The sequence below is a fragment of the Rana temporaria genome, chromosome 3 (genome assembly GCF_905171775.1).
Source record: "Rana temporaria chromosome 3, aRanTem1.1, whole genome shotgun sequence".
Lineage (NCBI taxonomy): Eukaryota > Metazoa > Chordata > Amphibia > Anura > Ranidae > Rana > Rana temporaria.
The window spans coordinates 146228697-146242858 of record NC_053491.1 but is presented as its reverse complement, the minus strand read 5'-3'; the positions used below and the strand labels follow the sequence as shown (position 1 = coordinate 146242858).

Genomic DNA, 14162 nt, shown 5'->3' with positions numbered 1-14162 from the left:
ATAGCACTTGTTCAATACCTCCGGTGTCCGGTACCACTGTGACAGGACTTTGTAATTCATCTCTTGTGTCTTTACACACATAGATGTTTCAAAAATATTCCGAATTATTTTGTTCATCTGTAAAAGGTCTCCCCAGTTCACGCTCCCATTTATGGAAGAAGGGCATCTGAAACTCCTCTGCTGGGGCGTTCAGCAACTCTCTAATTCTCGATAAAGGGTGCCGTAGGGTCCCTCCCCCGCTGCAGTACCTCTCAAACCTTGTCAAAGTTCGCCCGTAACTAGCTGGGGATTTCAAGGTGTTTAAATAATGTTGTAATTGTAAAGACCGCCAAAAATCGAGTTGATAGGGTAGCTCACCCGATATCATCTCCTGTCGTGTAGTCCAGGCCCCCTCCTTCAGGAAGTGCGAAGCCTGGAACCACCCCTGCTCTATTAATTTACTAAATGGTCCTTTCATCCAGCCTGGTTTAAACTGTGGGTTTCCCATGATTGGGAAAAGTGGTGAATCATCCGTTGATAGTATCCCTCTGGCAAATAGCTTATGAGCCACCCGAAGGGTGGGACCTATCAACGGATGTTTCTTAACATCATTTGGGAGCCCCTGATAACACCATGCTGCCCTCTGCAGTATACAGTCGCACTGATCTTGCTCCAACCCTGGCCATAGCTTGTCCCCTGCGTGTCTGCTCCAATCAACAAGTCGACATAATAACGCCGCCTGGTAATATCTATAGATGTCTGGGGCCGCTATTCCTCCATCCCGTTTGGCTAATGACATTACCCGAACCCTGCACCTCTTTACATTACACAGTACCCCGCACCTCTGGACCCCTTTACATTACACAGCACCTCTGGATCCCTTTACATTACACAGTACCCCAAACCTTTGAACCCCCTTTACATTATACAGCCCTTGTACCTCTGAACCCCTTTACATTACACAGAACCCTGCACCTCTGGGACCCCACAGCTCTGGACGGCTGCATGTTACACAAACACCCCATACAGTACAGACCCCCCCCATACAGTACAGACCCACCCCCTACCAATACAGACCCACCCCCCCACTGTCCCACTATGTACCTCAGTCCTCAGATGATCATAGCACTTGTGGTGTGGACTGGACTGGTGCTCCCCTCCCCCTGTGTCGACATAAAGGAGGAGGGGAAAGCGACCACGAAGAGAAGGGGATCTGATGGGTCAGGTGTTGCACACACTTCGGTGCGGCTCGCATCCCTCCCCCACAAAGCCAAGCCACCACCTCAGGTTCTCTGCGTGTGACACGCCGTGTGTTCAGCCTCACGCGCTCCCGCCAAAAACCCGCCCGCTGTCTCTTCTGTTTAACCCGCCCGCTCAGCCCCGCTGTCTCTGCTTCAGTCGGGGAGGGGGGGTGCCTGCCTCAGTCTAAACCCGCCCGATGCCTCTTAAAGTTTAACTCACCTGCTCACTGTCTCCGCTTCAGTCGCGGAGGAAAGGGGGGTGCCTGCCGCTGCCCGCGATCTCCGCTTCAGTGGGGGGGGGGGGGGGAGGCGCCGGCCTGACACCCAGCGTGTGGCGCCCCCCACTTAGTACGCCTCTGATTGGACTGTGCTAGCCTCGGAAGGGACGGCGCGGCAGCTTAGTTTAATTACTGGCCGCAATGTGTGTGTCTGAGCGGCACTCGCACTGCACATAAATCTCCTCGCCAATGGCGAGGAGGCGAGCACAAATTTTGAGCCCTGACCTATATATACCGGTCCTATACCTATCACTATGTTTCCCCCGTTATAGGCAGCATAGGTGGACAGGGTCTGTTCAACTCCACCCCGTCCTCCCAGCATTAACAAAGAAAGGAGAGGGAGTAGAGAAGAGAAAGGAGAAGAAAGAACGATACCAGAGTAGGGAGGGTGTCTACAGGGCTTAATTGTGGTCCTTGGTCTTGTGATCAAAGCTACAAGATTTCACCACTGAGTTTGAGAGTTATAAAAAGCCACAAGTTGATTAATCTATGAGTGAACAAATGCAGACATATCGGATTCTGGGTGGAGTTGGCCATTAAACATCACAAATTGCAAAAGTATGCCAGAAGCAATTAAGTAGACATTTTATTAAAAATATCCAATTATACATTAACTGTACATTTTCTTTACTAAAAATGTAGTTCATCATTTATTTAATGTACACATAAAAGAATTATAATTATAATTTGGAAGAGAATTTCTGAAAAACCTCATAGAAGTTAACCATTCTCCCCTCTATCAAAAACAAATATAAAAAGACCCAACTCTATAAAAGACCCCAAGACGCAACAGGCGAGGGCTGCAGCATTGGGAACATGTTGGTTAGGATGAAGGAAAAAAGCTGGGACAGCCGCACTCCAAAAAAACTCCTCCTTTAATTAAAAATCACAAAATACATGCCACAGCAAAAAACAGCACAACAAAAGAAAAGCTGACGTTTCGCACTATGCCTTAGTGCTTCTTCATAGCTTAGCTATGAAGAAGCACTAAGGCATAGTGCGAAACGTCAGCTTTTCTTTTGTTGTGCTGTTTTTTGCTGTGGCATGTATTTTGTGATTTTTAATTAAAGGAGGAGTTTTTTTGGAGTGCGGCTGTCCCAGCTTTTTTCCTTCATCCTAACCTGCATTTTGATTGCACTGCCTGCACCCTTGGCTCGGACCACAGGAATCAGATTACCTGGTTCTCTTTGAGTGGTTACCCACTCTCTCATTTCATTTCGGATTGGGAACATGTTACATGCTCCACGCCATTTTCTATTCATTTTATTTTTTGGATCGCATTCATGCTCAAAACTGATCAGATGTGCGATTCAGATGTGTTCCCATAGAAAAGAAAGAGTCTGGAATATGCATGGGACACCCCCTGCAGTGCTCAGAAAACGCACAGGACTCGCTTTAAATTTGAAGCAAATTTGCACTGCTGCTGCACCACATATATGTGAAACTAGCTCCATGCAAAAGCCGATTTGATTCACAGGACATGTGAATAGGATGCAGTTCAAAGTGCATCCAATTTGCATATATGTGAACGAAGCCTAAACGTAGTTAGCCTAACTACCCTTTATCAAGCAATACATTTTGTATTCCAAATGTGCAATATCAGGAGAAATCATGAAGCCAAATACATAAATGGTGCCCTATCTAATCAGTAACAAATCAAATTGACATCACAAAATGGAATCTGTCCAATGACTGATGAGGTATATCCTTGTGAGAAAGATGTGGAAAGAACTCTTACCATTTCTTACTTCAAATCGATTCCTGAAAAGACTTTGAGGGCTTTTAATAAATGGATGTTTAAATATTTCTTCATCCTCATGGGATATCCTGGCGTAATGCCCAGTGGCTATAGCATCAGCTCCTAGCACAAATAAATAGATTGCTTTAACACAAGGACAGATCTCTAAAATGTTGATGGCCATAAAATGGTCAGCAAATCTTGACAAAAACACCTGCATAGTTTTATTGCAACACTAAAACATTAAGTATTGCGAGCCGTCAAGAATGTTGAAGTGTAACTTACGCAGTGCACAAGCTTTTTGAAAGACTAGCAACATTTTTTTTCAAATTTGACTGGATATGCGAGCGTCATCTTGATATTATGAGCAGTAGTATTAATAAAAACAAAAGAATTAGACTCACGTTGAGTCTGGTGCTCATCCATGAAAAGGCGCTGTGTATATGTACAGTAAAGCTGCTGGTGTACAGTATAGCATTGTATATGGCCAGAGATTCGGGGCGAAGGTGGCTTCCTGGAGAAGCTCAGACACTCTCAGCTGGGTGGGGCGGGCCAACGTGCATTCGGAGCACCTGGAAGTGAGGTCAACAGTTCCAGAGTGTCTCCAGGAAACGCTGGGAGCAACCATTGCCCCTGAACCTTTGGCCACATACAGCGCTGTATGCTGTACACCAGGAGCTTTACTGTACATATAAAAGTAGAAGCAGCGCTCCAAATAGTTCAACAATAAACAACATTCAGTTGTACATAAGAAGTGAAAAGGTGTCCATGTGCAAAATAGAACTCAATCTTAATACAACACAAAAACAATCCATAAGTTTAAAACAATCCAAGGCCTATGTCCATTATTATGATTGTTTCAGAGAAGGCATAGGCACTATATATATTCCTCAATGCATGATGTTCGTCACTCGGCCAATCCTCTGAAGACGTCTTGTTAATGACGAAATGCATCTGGAAATGGCCTATCAGTGACATCACGCATGCCCGATCGCTTACCAGTGGTAGTGTTTGAAGCGGACAGCCTGCTGCTCTTCTATTATACAAAACAAATGCATTTAATGTTTTATATAAAAAAGGTAATTGTAGTCATCTTAAAATAAATAGTTTTTATTACGGCTGTTACTGATTAAAATATTCGTGTTCGATTGTTTTTTAAATCGACTAATTTCGATTAATTATAACCGTAATGTCCGCACATCTCCCCCAGTAATCGCCACATCTCCCAGAATAGAAAGCACACTCACAGGCAACAGACAATGACGTCAGCACGCCGCTAATAGGCCGCCGCCGGGTGTACCAAGATGGCCACGGCTCCGGAGCTAGGCCGAAGCCGCGGCCTTTCCTATGGGCGAGACAGCGTAGCTCAATCCGCGGATCTTGTACTCAATCAAAATTATTTTGATCGATCAAAGAAATTAACGATTAATCGAGGAATTAAAGGGGTTGTAAAGGCAATTTTTTTCCCTAAATAGCTTCCTTTACCTTAGTGCAGTCCTCCTTCACTTACCTCATCCTTTGATTTTGCTTTTAAATGTCCTTATTTCTTCTGAGAAATCCTGACTTCCTGTTATTCTGTCTGTAACTCCACACAGTAATGCAAGGCTTTCTCCCTGGTGTGGAGAAAGCCTCAAAGGGGGGGGGGGGGAGAGGGCGAGCAGGAGGGTCAGGACACCCACTAACACACAGCTCCTTTCTCCATCTGCAAAGTAGAGAGCATCCTGACCATCCTGCCCGCCCCCTCAAGAGGCTTTCTCCACACCAGGGAGAAAGGCTTGCATTACTGTGTGTAGTTACAGACAGAAGAACAGGAAGTGAGGATTTCTCAGAAGAAATAAGGACATTTAAAAGAAAAATCGAAGAATGAGGTAAGTGAAGGAGGACTGCACTAAGGTAAAGGATGCTATTTAGGGGGAAAAAAAAATGTTTACCTTTACAACCCCTTTAATCGTTAATTTCCGCAGCCCTAGTTTTTATATCATGATGGGCTTCACTATGGTAGTATTCCTTTTTTTATCCTTGCGAGTCTCCCCTATATGATCTGTGATCCATATGACGGTTACCCTCCTGGATAAACTTGCTGCTGCCTGTTTGACCATTATAATTTATGGTTCTGGATATCTGGTAAGAAGCCTGAGTACGAGGGTGCTGCTGGGAACGGATCTATTTACTTTCACTCTGCACAGATCATTCCTTCATTGGATTGTTTTGTACATATGCACAATTTTTTTTATTTTTGTGTTGTATTATTAAAGTGGTTGTACACCCTCTTTCACCTACGGGTAAGCCTAGATTAAAGCTTACCTGAAATTGCTGGAAATATCTCCTAAACTTACACCGTTTAAGAGATATTTACAATGTCCCCGTTCGAAGATGTCTTCTGCGCATTTTAAAAAGGGCACGCTGTGCAGTTTCTAGAGGGGTAATGCCGTCATGCTGTTGGCTCTTGAGCGCATGCACGAGAGTGACGTCACGCGACTCTGGCAAGTCACAGAGCCGGAGTCCACGCCCCCAGAAGGAATGGGGTGAAGAATGGATGCTTCCTGTACAGGGGACAGCGGTGACATTGCAGGCTTTGGTTTCAGGTGACACATAATGGGCTAATATGCAATGCATAGTAGCCCATTATGCTTTACCTTTGCAGGGAAATAAAGAAGAAGTAAAACTCATCAGGGTTTACTTCCTCTTTAAGATGGAGTTCTATTTTGCATATGGACACCTTTTTACTTCTTATGTACAACTGAATGTTATAAATTGTTGAACTATTGGGAGAGCGGATTTTTCTCCCCTTTATAATTTATTAACAGGTATAACGGTTTGCCAAGTGGCTGCTATTCTTCCTTATTTACACCAAGCGCAGAGTTTACACTCCTTTACTGTACATATACACAGCGGCTTTACATGGATGAGCTCCAGACTCCTTTACATTGTGAGTAATTTTTATTTTATTTTTTACATTGAAACAGTGATCCCTCCCCCAACACAGAGATACAGTATTGATATGAGCTTTTGCTCATATTTTGATCATTTTTATAGAAATAAATGCTTGTGGAATGAATCATCTTAGTTTCCATTATTTCTTATGGGAAAATTTGCTTTGATATAAAAGAGTGCTCTGGATTACAAACATGCTTCTGGGAACAAATTATGCTCACAAACCAAGGTATTACTGTATTTTTTAATTTTGGATAGTGGACAGGGATTAGAACATCTAGTAGGATTGTATTGCTGTCCCTGCCCCAGGATATGCACCTCTCCATTTGTCCTGTTTACCATCATCATCGAAAATTAAAGTAAATGAAAATCGTACATTTTGGGTTGTCCCCAGAAAAATAATAGAGCGAAATTTTCCAATGGGAACAGTAGTACTGATGACCTGAAGGTGCCCAACCAGTTCCTTTAAAGAGGAAGTAAACCCTTATAAATTATTATTTTTTTTTTTTTTTTAAAACCCTGCAAGAGAAAGTCATAATTGAGCTAGTATGCATAGCATACTGGCTCATTATGATCAAGTTACCTGAGATCGAAGCCCTCAAAGTTCTCCTCCGCCACCATGTCTCCGACGATCTTCTTCCTGTTATCGCTGCTCCGGCGCTGTGATTGGCCAGAGCGGCGATGACATCACGATCCCCGCGCATGCGCGAAAATTCACCATTAACCCCGAATGTTCCATTCACAAAAACGGCACCCCCGAATGTTCCATTCACAAAAACGGCACGCCCAGTGACGTTTTTGTGAAAACATCTCCCTAACCGTGTAGGTTAAGGAGATATTTCTTGCACCTACAGGTAAGCTTTAATATAGGCTTACATGTAGGTTCAAGTTGCGTGGTTGTGTTTACAACCACTTTAATTTGTAGGGACTTCCTCTCACTTCCTGTTTTGGCTATGGGACAGGAATTGAAGGGAAATCTCCACAATGGGACACAGGTGGCCACAAAAAAAAATCTGACAGGGGATATAACCCGCCCTTACTCTATCCAAAATGAAAAAAATAAAGTTTTTGATGATAGTTTGATTTTAACATACAAAGCAGACTTTTACTGACTACAGAGTATCCAATAGTGACACATGCCAAGTGTAGGTTTCACATCAACTACACGGCTATTACCATTATTATGATTCAACGTGGTAGTCAGTCTGGTTGTCCCATTTTTTTTTTTTTTACATACCTTCTTGACACCAACTTTATACCATGACAAAGGCTGCATCAGATTTTTAAGAAGTACACTTTTTAGTTACACCATTTTTTCAGGAAAGTATTTTGTTATTATTGCTTGACTGCTGCATATTTTGAATATCAGACTGGATGTTGGAGGATAATATAGGTTATTAGACAAACAGTGAATTTAACCATCGACATATATAAAAAGGACGTACCCAAGTTTTCAATTGCATAAGTGAGAAAATAATTAAACTTAATATGCTTGTTGCACAGTATATCTGGGTTTGGGGTTCTTCCTTTCTCATACTCATTCAGGAAAGAGCTAAATAAAAAAAATAAAAAATTAATAAAATCACAGTGCATGAGCAAGCCACCAAACTATCACCATCAGCAATGTTCTGGCTGTAAATGTTCACGAAAGCTAGATTTCTTTACATAGGTGTGCATAGCACAAGTTACCTGAACACATCATGCCAATATTCCTTCACATATGAGATGCGGTGGAAAGGTATATCCAGTTTCTTACAGACTTTGTAGGCATCATCACAGTCACTTTCCGCAGTGCAGACTCCATGCTCATCTACAATGTCCCAGTTGTTCATAAATACACCCGTCACCTGATAACCTGAAAGATTAAAAAAAAAAAAAAAAAAACACACACACATTACGTAACCAAGAAATGCTCTCATGTCCAATGTGCTACCTCATCTACTGAGGCATCAATGCACTGTTACAAGCTCACCACTTCACTAGCGAACTGCAGATGTATTCATTTAAAATGCAGAATTCTCCAATACACTAGAACACAATCCCTGGAATTCATAAAGAGCATTGTAGAAACTCTTTAGAAAGGTCTGGTGGTAGTGGGATCAATGACAGAACGCACAGATACATTTAATTGTTCGAATGGTTTCTGTGAATCTGTGCCAACTGACAAAAATGTAGCAACAACTCCACTGCAAAGTGGCAGGCAGGGCTTTAAGCTGACCATTGGTTTGAATAAAAAAAAAATAACCAAACACAAACACAGACCTCGATTACCCTATCCATGCATTCGAGGTGGAGTGGGAATTCTCCTTACTGAGACTTTGTATTCTGTCAGCAGGGGGACTTCAGATATGGGCTGCAGATTTTCCAGCAGGACTGTTGTACAGAAGTACGGTGATATCTCGGTTCACGAACGCTTCTGTTCGTGCATCACTCGGTTCGCGAACAGAAGAGTTCACAAAAATTCGCTTCAGTACGTGAACTCCGCTTCGGTTCACAAACACGAGCCGCGGCCATCTTTATGCTCGACACGTGGTCGTGACTTCCTGTAGTTGAGATTGCGGTCACAGAGAGACACTGAAAGCGTACGGTGAAGACACTCACATTGTTGAGAAGATATTTTGCATGCTTTTTAGCACACATACTGTACATTCCTGTGCACACTTGCTGTAAAGCTTTTTATGACATACTGTACTGGACAATCAGTATGGCTCCATTACTGTGGAGCAGTAATGAAGGCGACAAGACTCTTCAGAGCAAGTATGGTAGTAAGAAGAATGTGCAGAGCAGAAATGCAGGTGACAAGAATGTGCCGAGCGGAAATGCAGGTGACAAGAATGTGCCGAGCGGAAATGCAGGTGACCAGAATGTGCAGAGCGGAAATGCAGGCGACCAGATGGCGAAGTTGACAATCTTGACTATTTTGAAGAAGAAAGCTGCCATTAAAAAAGGAGCTGATGTGGCAAAAAGAGTAACAATGTTAACCAAGCAGAGGACACAAGTGCTGGAAGAGGTGGGAAAAACTTTTGTTCGTGTGGAGGAATGAGAAACAGCTGGCAGGTAATAGTGTCAGTGAAGCTATGATCTGTGAAAAAGCCAAGAAATTGCACAGTGATTTACTGCAAAAACAACCCGCTACAAGTTCAGCAAGTAAGGAATGTAAAGCCAGTAGAGGGTGGTTTGAAAAATTCCACAAGAGAAGTGGCATCCACAGTGTGACAAGACATGGTGAGGCTTCCAGTTCTGACAAGGCCGGTGCAGAAGCCTACAAGGAAGAATTTGCGGAATTCACGAAGACAGAAGGATACATCGCTCAACAAGTATTCAACTGTGAGGAAACAGGGCTCTTCTGGAAAATTATGCCGAATAGAACCTATATTACTGAGGAAAAGGCACTGCCGGGGCACAAGCCCACGAAGGACCGAATTACTCTTTTGCTGTGTGCAAATGCAAGCATCGATCTGAAGAGTAAATCCACTACTGGTGTGCCATTCCCAGACCTCTCATGCATTCAGGGAACAGAATGTGAACAAAGCCAGACTGCCTGTCATATCGATGGCCAATGCAAAAGCTTGGGTCACTAGGCAATTGTTCATGGAATGGTTGCATGAGGTGTTCACACTCACCGTAAGAAAATATCTTTCCGACAACCAACTGTCTGAAAGGTGCCTTCTTCTGATGGACAATGCCTTGGCACACCCTCCAGCCTCGGTGGAGGATATGGACGCCGAGTAGGACTTCATAAAAGATCAAGTCCCCCCAACACGACACCTCTTTGCAGTCCATGGACCAGCAAGTGATGTGCACCTTTAAAAAGCTGTACACAAACGCCCTCTTCACTAGGTGTTTTAATGTCACTGAAGAGATGTCCTTAAAGCGGGAGTTCACCCATTTCTAAAAAAAAAATTTTTCTTCCCCTAGATTCCTGCTCGTTCGGTCTAGGGGAATCGGCTATTTGTATTAAAATAGGTGCAGTACTTACCCGTTTTCGAGCTGCATCTTCTTCCGTCGCTTCCGGGTATGGTCTTCGGGAGCGGGCGTTCCTTCTTGATTGACAGTCTTCCGAGAGGCTTCCGACGGTCGCATCCATCGCGTCACTCGTAGCCGAAAGAAGCCGAACGTCGGTGCGGCTCTATACTGCGCCTGCGCACCGACGTTCGGCTTCTTTCGGAAAATCGTGACGCGATGGATGCGACCGTCGGAAGCCTCTCGGAAACCTGTCAATCAAGAAGGAACGCCCATTCCCGAAGCCCATACCCGGAAGCGACGGAGAGGATGCGTCTCGTAAACGGGTAAGTACTGCACCTATTTTTAAATAAATAGCCGATTCCCCTAGTAATAACGAGCAGGAATCTAAGGGGGAAAAGTGCCCTCTAAGGGTGAACCCCCGCTTTAAATCTGAAAGGTTTATTCCAGAATTCTTTCAATGTACTCCACTGCATTAACTTCATTGAGAAAGCCTGGGAAGATGTCGCTCACCAAACCTAAAACTCAGCCTGGAAGGAACTGTGGCCAGAATGTGTCACTGAACATGACTTGGAAGTTCTGATGCAGAGGTAGTGGAGGAGATTGTGTCCATGGGCAACAGTATGGGTCTGGACGTCGATGGTGCAGACATAGAGACGCTTGTTGAGGAACATAAGGAGGAGCCGACCATGGAAGAACTTTCTGCACTCCACAGTGAGCAGCAGAAGGCGCTTATTGAGGAGCATTCCACTGAGGAAGAGGAAAACAGGGAGGAGATTAGCAGTGATGCCATAAAATCAATTATTGACAAATGGAAGCAGTGCCACGATTTTTTTTGAGAAGCACCACCCCCAACATAACCAACGAACCAGGTGTAAAATCTGATGAACGATAACGTGGTCTCATTTCCGGAGGGTTATGCAGCCCAGTAAAAGACAAGCAACATTGGACAGATTTTTCACCAAAACAGAGACTGCAACTGAGAGAGAAAAAAATAAATAAATAAAAAAAATAAAAAAAGAAGAGGAAACCCCTGAAGGAGATCTCCCCAATGTCCTTATGGAGGGGACCTTCCCTCCGAAAAATAACCGCCTCCCACCTGCCTTCCTCCACGCCAGAAGTCTTCTCAAGCAAGATTAGTGTTCTCCTTCTCTTCATACTGTACTTTGTTTCGTATTTTTGTGGTTAAAAAAAAACAAAAAAAACACAACAGTTCAGAACAGATTAACCCTATGGGAAAATTTGCCTCTGACTCGGTTCATGACCAATTTGGTTTGCGACCAAAGTCGTTTCACGAATTAAAGTTTGTGAACCGAGGTGTCACTGTAGATGGAGAGACTTCTGTACAACCACAGGGTCTCTATACATTGATCATCCCCGATACCCAACACGCCAAACCTTGAATATTTTTTGCACTGAAGAAATTACGTCAAACTTCAGTACCCTATATTTTCTATAGGCGACGCTTCAAAGGGCCTCCTCCTATATGCATCAGTTTAGTGTTAGAGGAGTTCCGGTGCTAGAATTATTGCTCTCATTCGGGCGTATGTGTATCGCAATCTACGTTTTCACGTGTAGGCACCCCGACGTATGCGTTTACGTGTATATGTGGGGGACCCTCAAAAAAAATCTGGGGGGGGGATTTTATGTGCTTGGGTGTAACTTTATTTTATTACTTAACTCCCCCCCCCCCCCATCACATAGGGGACAAAGAGTCCCCATGTGATGATTTTTTGGTGACAGGCTCTCTTTAACGATATACCACTACCAGTCATAGGAAGGGGCAGTGACAGTTTTTTTTCCTTCTCTTTATTGATATATGCAGGGTCTAACGGCCTTGCATTGTCTCCCCTGTACTACACTGAATGTTTTGCAATGCAGATCGCATTGCAAACATCCTACACTGGCAAAGCGAGCCGGTGACACCGAGAATGTGACCCGGAAGTGACATCAGAGACATCGCTTTCCGGGTCAATGCAAGAAGAGCAGATGTGTATCCACTCTTCTCCTATCCCTCTACTCGCTTGCACCTGTCATGACTGTCCCGGTGTTCTAACGAGCTGGTTCCTACCATCGATATGGTTCCGAGCCAACGGAAAACTCAGAGCGGGAACAGCTGTTCGTCAGCTGTAGACGCGCTCGCTCCCGATTATACACTCTATAGTACACGACGCTCTACACAGCAAGGGGCGGATGTGATATTGACCAGTGTTTTTTTGATTGGTTATCCACGCCGCAGATAACCAATCAAAAAAGCACTGCTCAATATCACATCCGCCCCTTGATGTGTAGAGCGGCGTGTACTATAGAGCGGCGTGTATAAGCAGGCATCGGGAGCGAGCGCGTCTAAGCTGACAATCAGCTGTTGAACCTCAGAGATTTCCGTGGCCTCCTACTGCGCCGTCGATGTAGGAACCATCTCGACAAGACACCGGGCAAGCAGAGCCGGGTAAGCTGCGCCCCATACAGACCGCAGGGGGTGGGGGGGCTGCGCCCCGTACAGACCGCAGGGGGTGGGGGGGGGGGCTGCGTCCCATACAGACCGCAGGGGGTGGGGGGGGGGCTGCGCCCCGTACAGACCGCAGGGGGTGGAGGGGGGGGCTGCGCCCCGTACAGACTGCAGGGGGTGGAGGGGGGGGCTGCGCCCCGTACAGACCGCAGGGGGTGGAGGGGGGGGCTGCGCCCCATACAGGCCACAGGGGGTGGAGGGGGGGGCTGCGCCCCCTACAGACCGCAGGGGGGGCTGCGCCCCGTACAGACCACAGGGGGGGCTGCGCCACGTACAGACCGCAGGGGGTGGGGCTGCGCCCCATACAGACCGCAGGGGGTCGGGGGCTGCGCTAGGCACAATGTGCCACCTCCCAAATCTTTGTTGCATCTCTTATCACTGTGACCTCTCCCTACTACCCATGTATTTGGCTCGGTTATACCTCCCTGTGTAGGTATTGGTGCCTGCCGGGAAGATTGTTCTCACTTTCAAATTCAGGAGAGCTATCCCCATTCTGTGGGATGTGCGACATCCAGAAGCCAATGAAACCAAAGTTGTCTGTTGTAAAGACAGAAGGCTTGACAGCGGGGGAGGGTGATAGCTGGAGGTGGCAGAAAAGTTTTGCTACAAAACTAGGTGACAGGGGCTATATTTGTGGCTTTTGCCTTGTGTGACAAATGTGCTTTAGCCGTTTCAGATCAGGGAGAGCCCCATTAGAAGGGATGAGATGTGATAATGTAAGATATGTGATGTGTAGGAGAGGTGCGCTATGGGGTGCAGTGATTACAGATCTGATGATGGCTTACACTGTTTAATGGATGCCCCCCCAGTCCTCATATGGGGGGTCCCCATACACTGCCCATGTGGGAGGACTCCTATGGTTCCTGCACACCGCCCTCCATACACAGCCTAGGTGAGGAGCTCCCCCTAGCTGTACGGTGTGGGAAGAGGAGAAGCCCTGACCCCTGTGTACACCTCCTAATAGGAATGAATGGCGCCGTGTGCTGCCTGTCCTCCTCACCTCTACTCTTCAGCAGCAGAGCCGCCACAGCACTGTCCACCCCTCCGGACATGGCACACACCACCCGCCGTAACGCCTGCATGCTCCTCACACACACTGCCACCCCTTCAAGGACAACCGGCACAATTCATAGGCGGTGCGTGCAAGACACACAAATCACCGGCTAGAAACTTCCACCGCGAACGCGCGTTCCCACGTCCTTTATAGTAATGTCATGAACGGCCGCTAGGTGTCAGAGCTGTCCTGGAAAATACGGAGGTGACCCGCGTGGTCTCTGGGTGATATAATGATCCGTCAGTGTCAGTCAGCATTGGGGGAGGAGCTTAGATGTGGTGGGTGGGACTCTCATGCACAGGAAGTAATATACTACAAACCACCAAACTGTCACAGCAAAGCCTGTTTATTGCATGTATTGTGACGCCTGCTTTTACCCGCACATGAACTTTAATGGCATCCCAGTCTTGGTCTGTAGGATTCAAAATTGAGTTGGCCCACCCTTTGCAGCTATAACAGCTCCAAC

At 45.7% G+C, this 14162-nt stretch overlaps 1 protein-coding gene across 1 annotated transcript in view; it reads right to left on the bottom strand.

Moving 5' to 3' along the window:
* TRMU (tRNA mitochondrial 2-thiouridylase) overlaps window positions 1–13895 on the bottom strand; it is a 54337-nt gene extending 40442 nt beyond the window's left edge. Inside the window, exons 1-4 of the mRNA XM_040343631.1 lie at window positions 13643–13895; window positions 7860–8025; window positions 7616–7722; window positions 3237–3359 (exon numbers count right to left, since the gene is read on the bottom strand). Coding sequence (XP_040199565.1) covers window positions 3237–3359; window positions 7616–7722; window positions 7860–8025; window positions 13643–13724 — 478 coding nt within the window. The 5' untranslated portion in view covers window positions 13725–13895. The remainder of the gene's footprint in view (window positions 1–3236; window positions 3360–7615; window positions 7723–7859; window positions 8026–13642) is intronic.
* Between the last annotated feature and the right edge of the window lie 267 nt (window positions 13896–14162).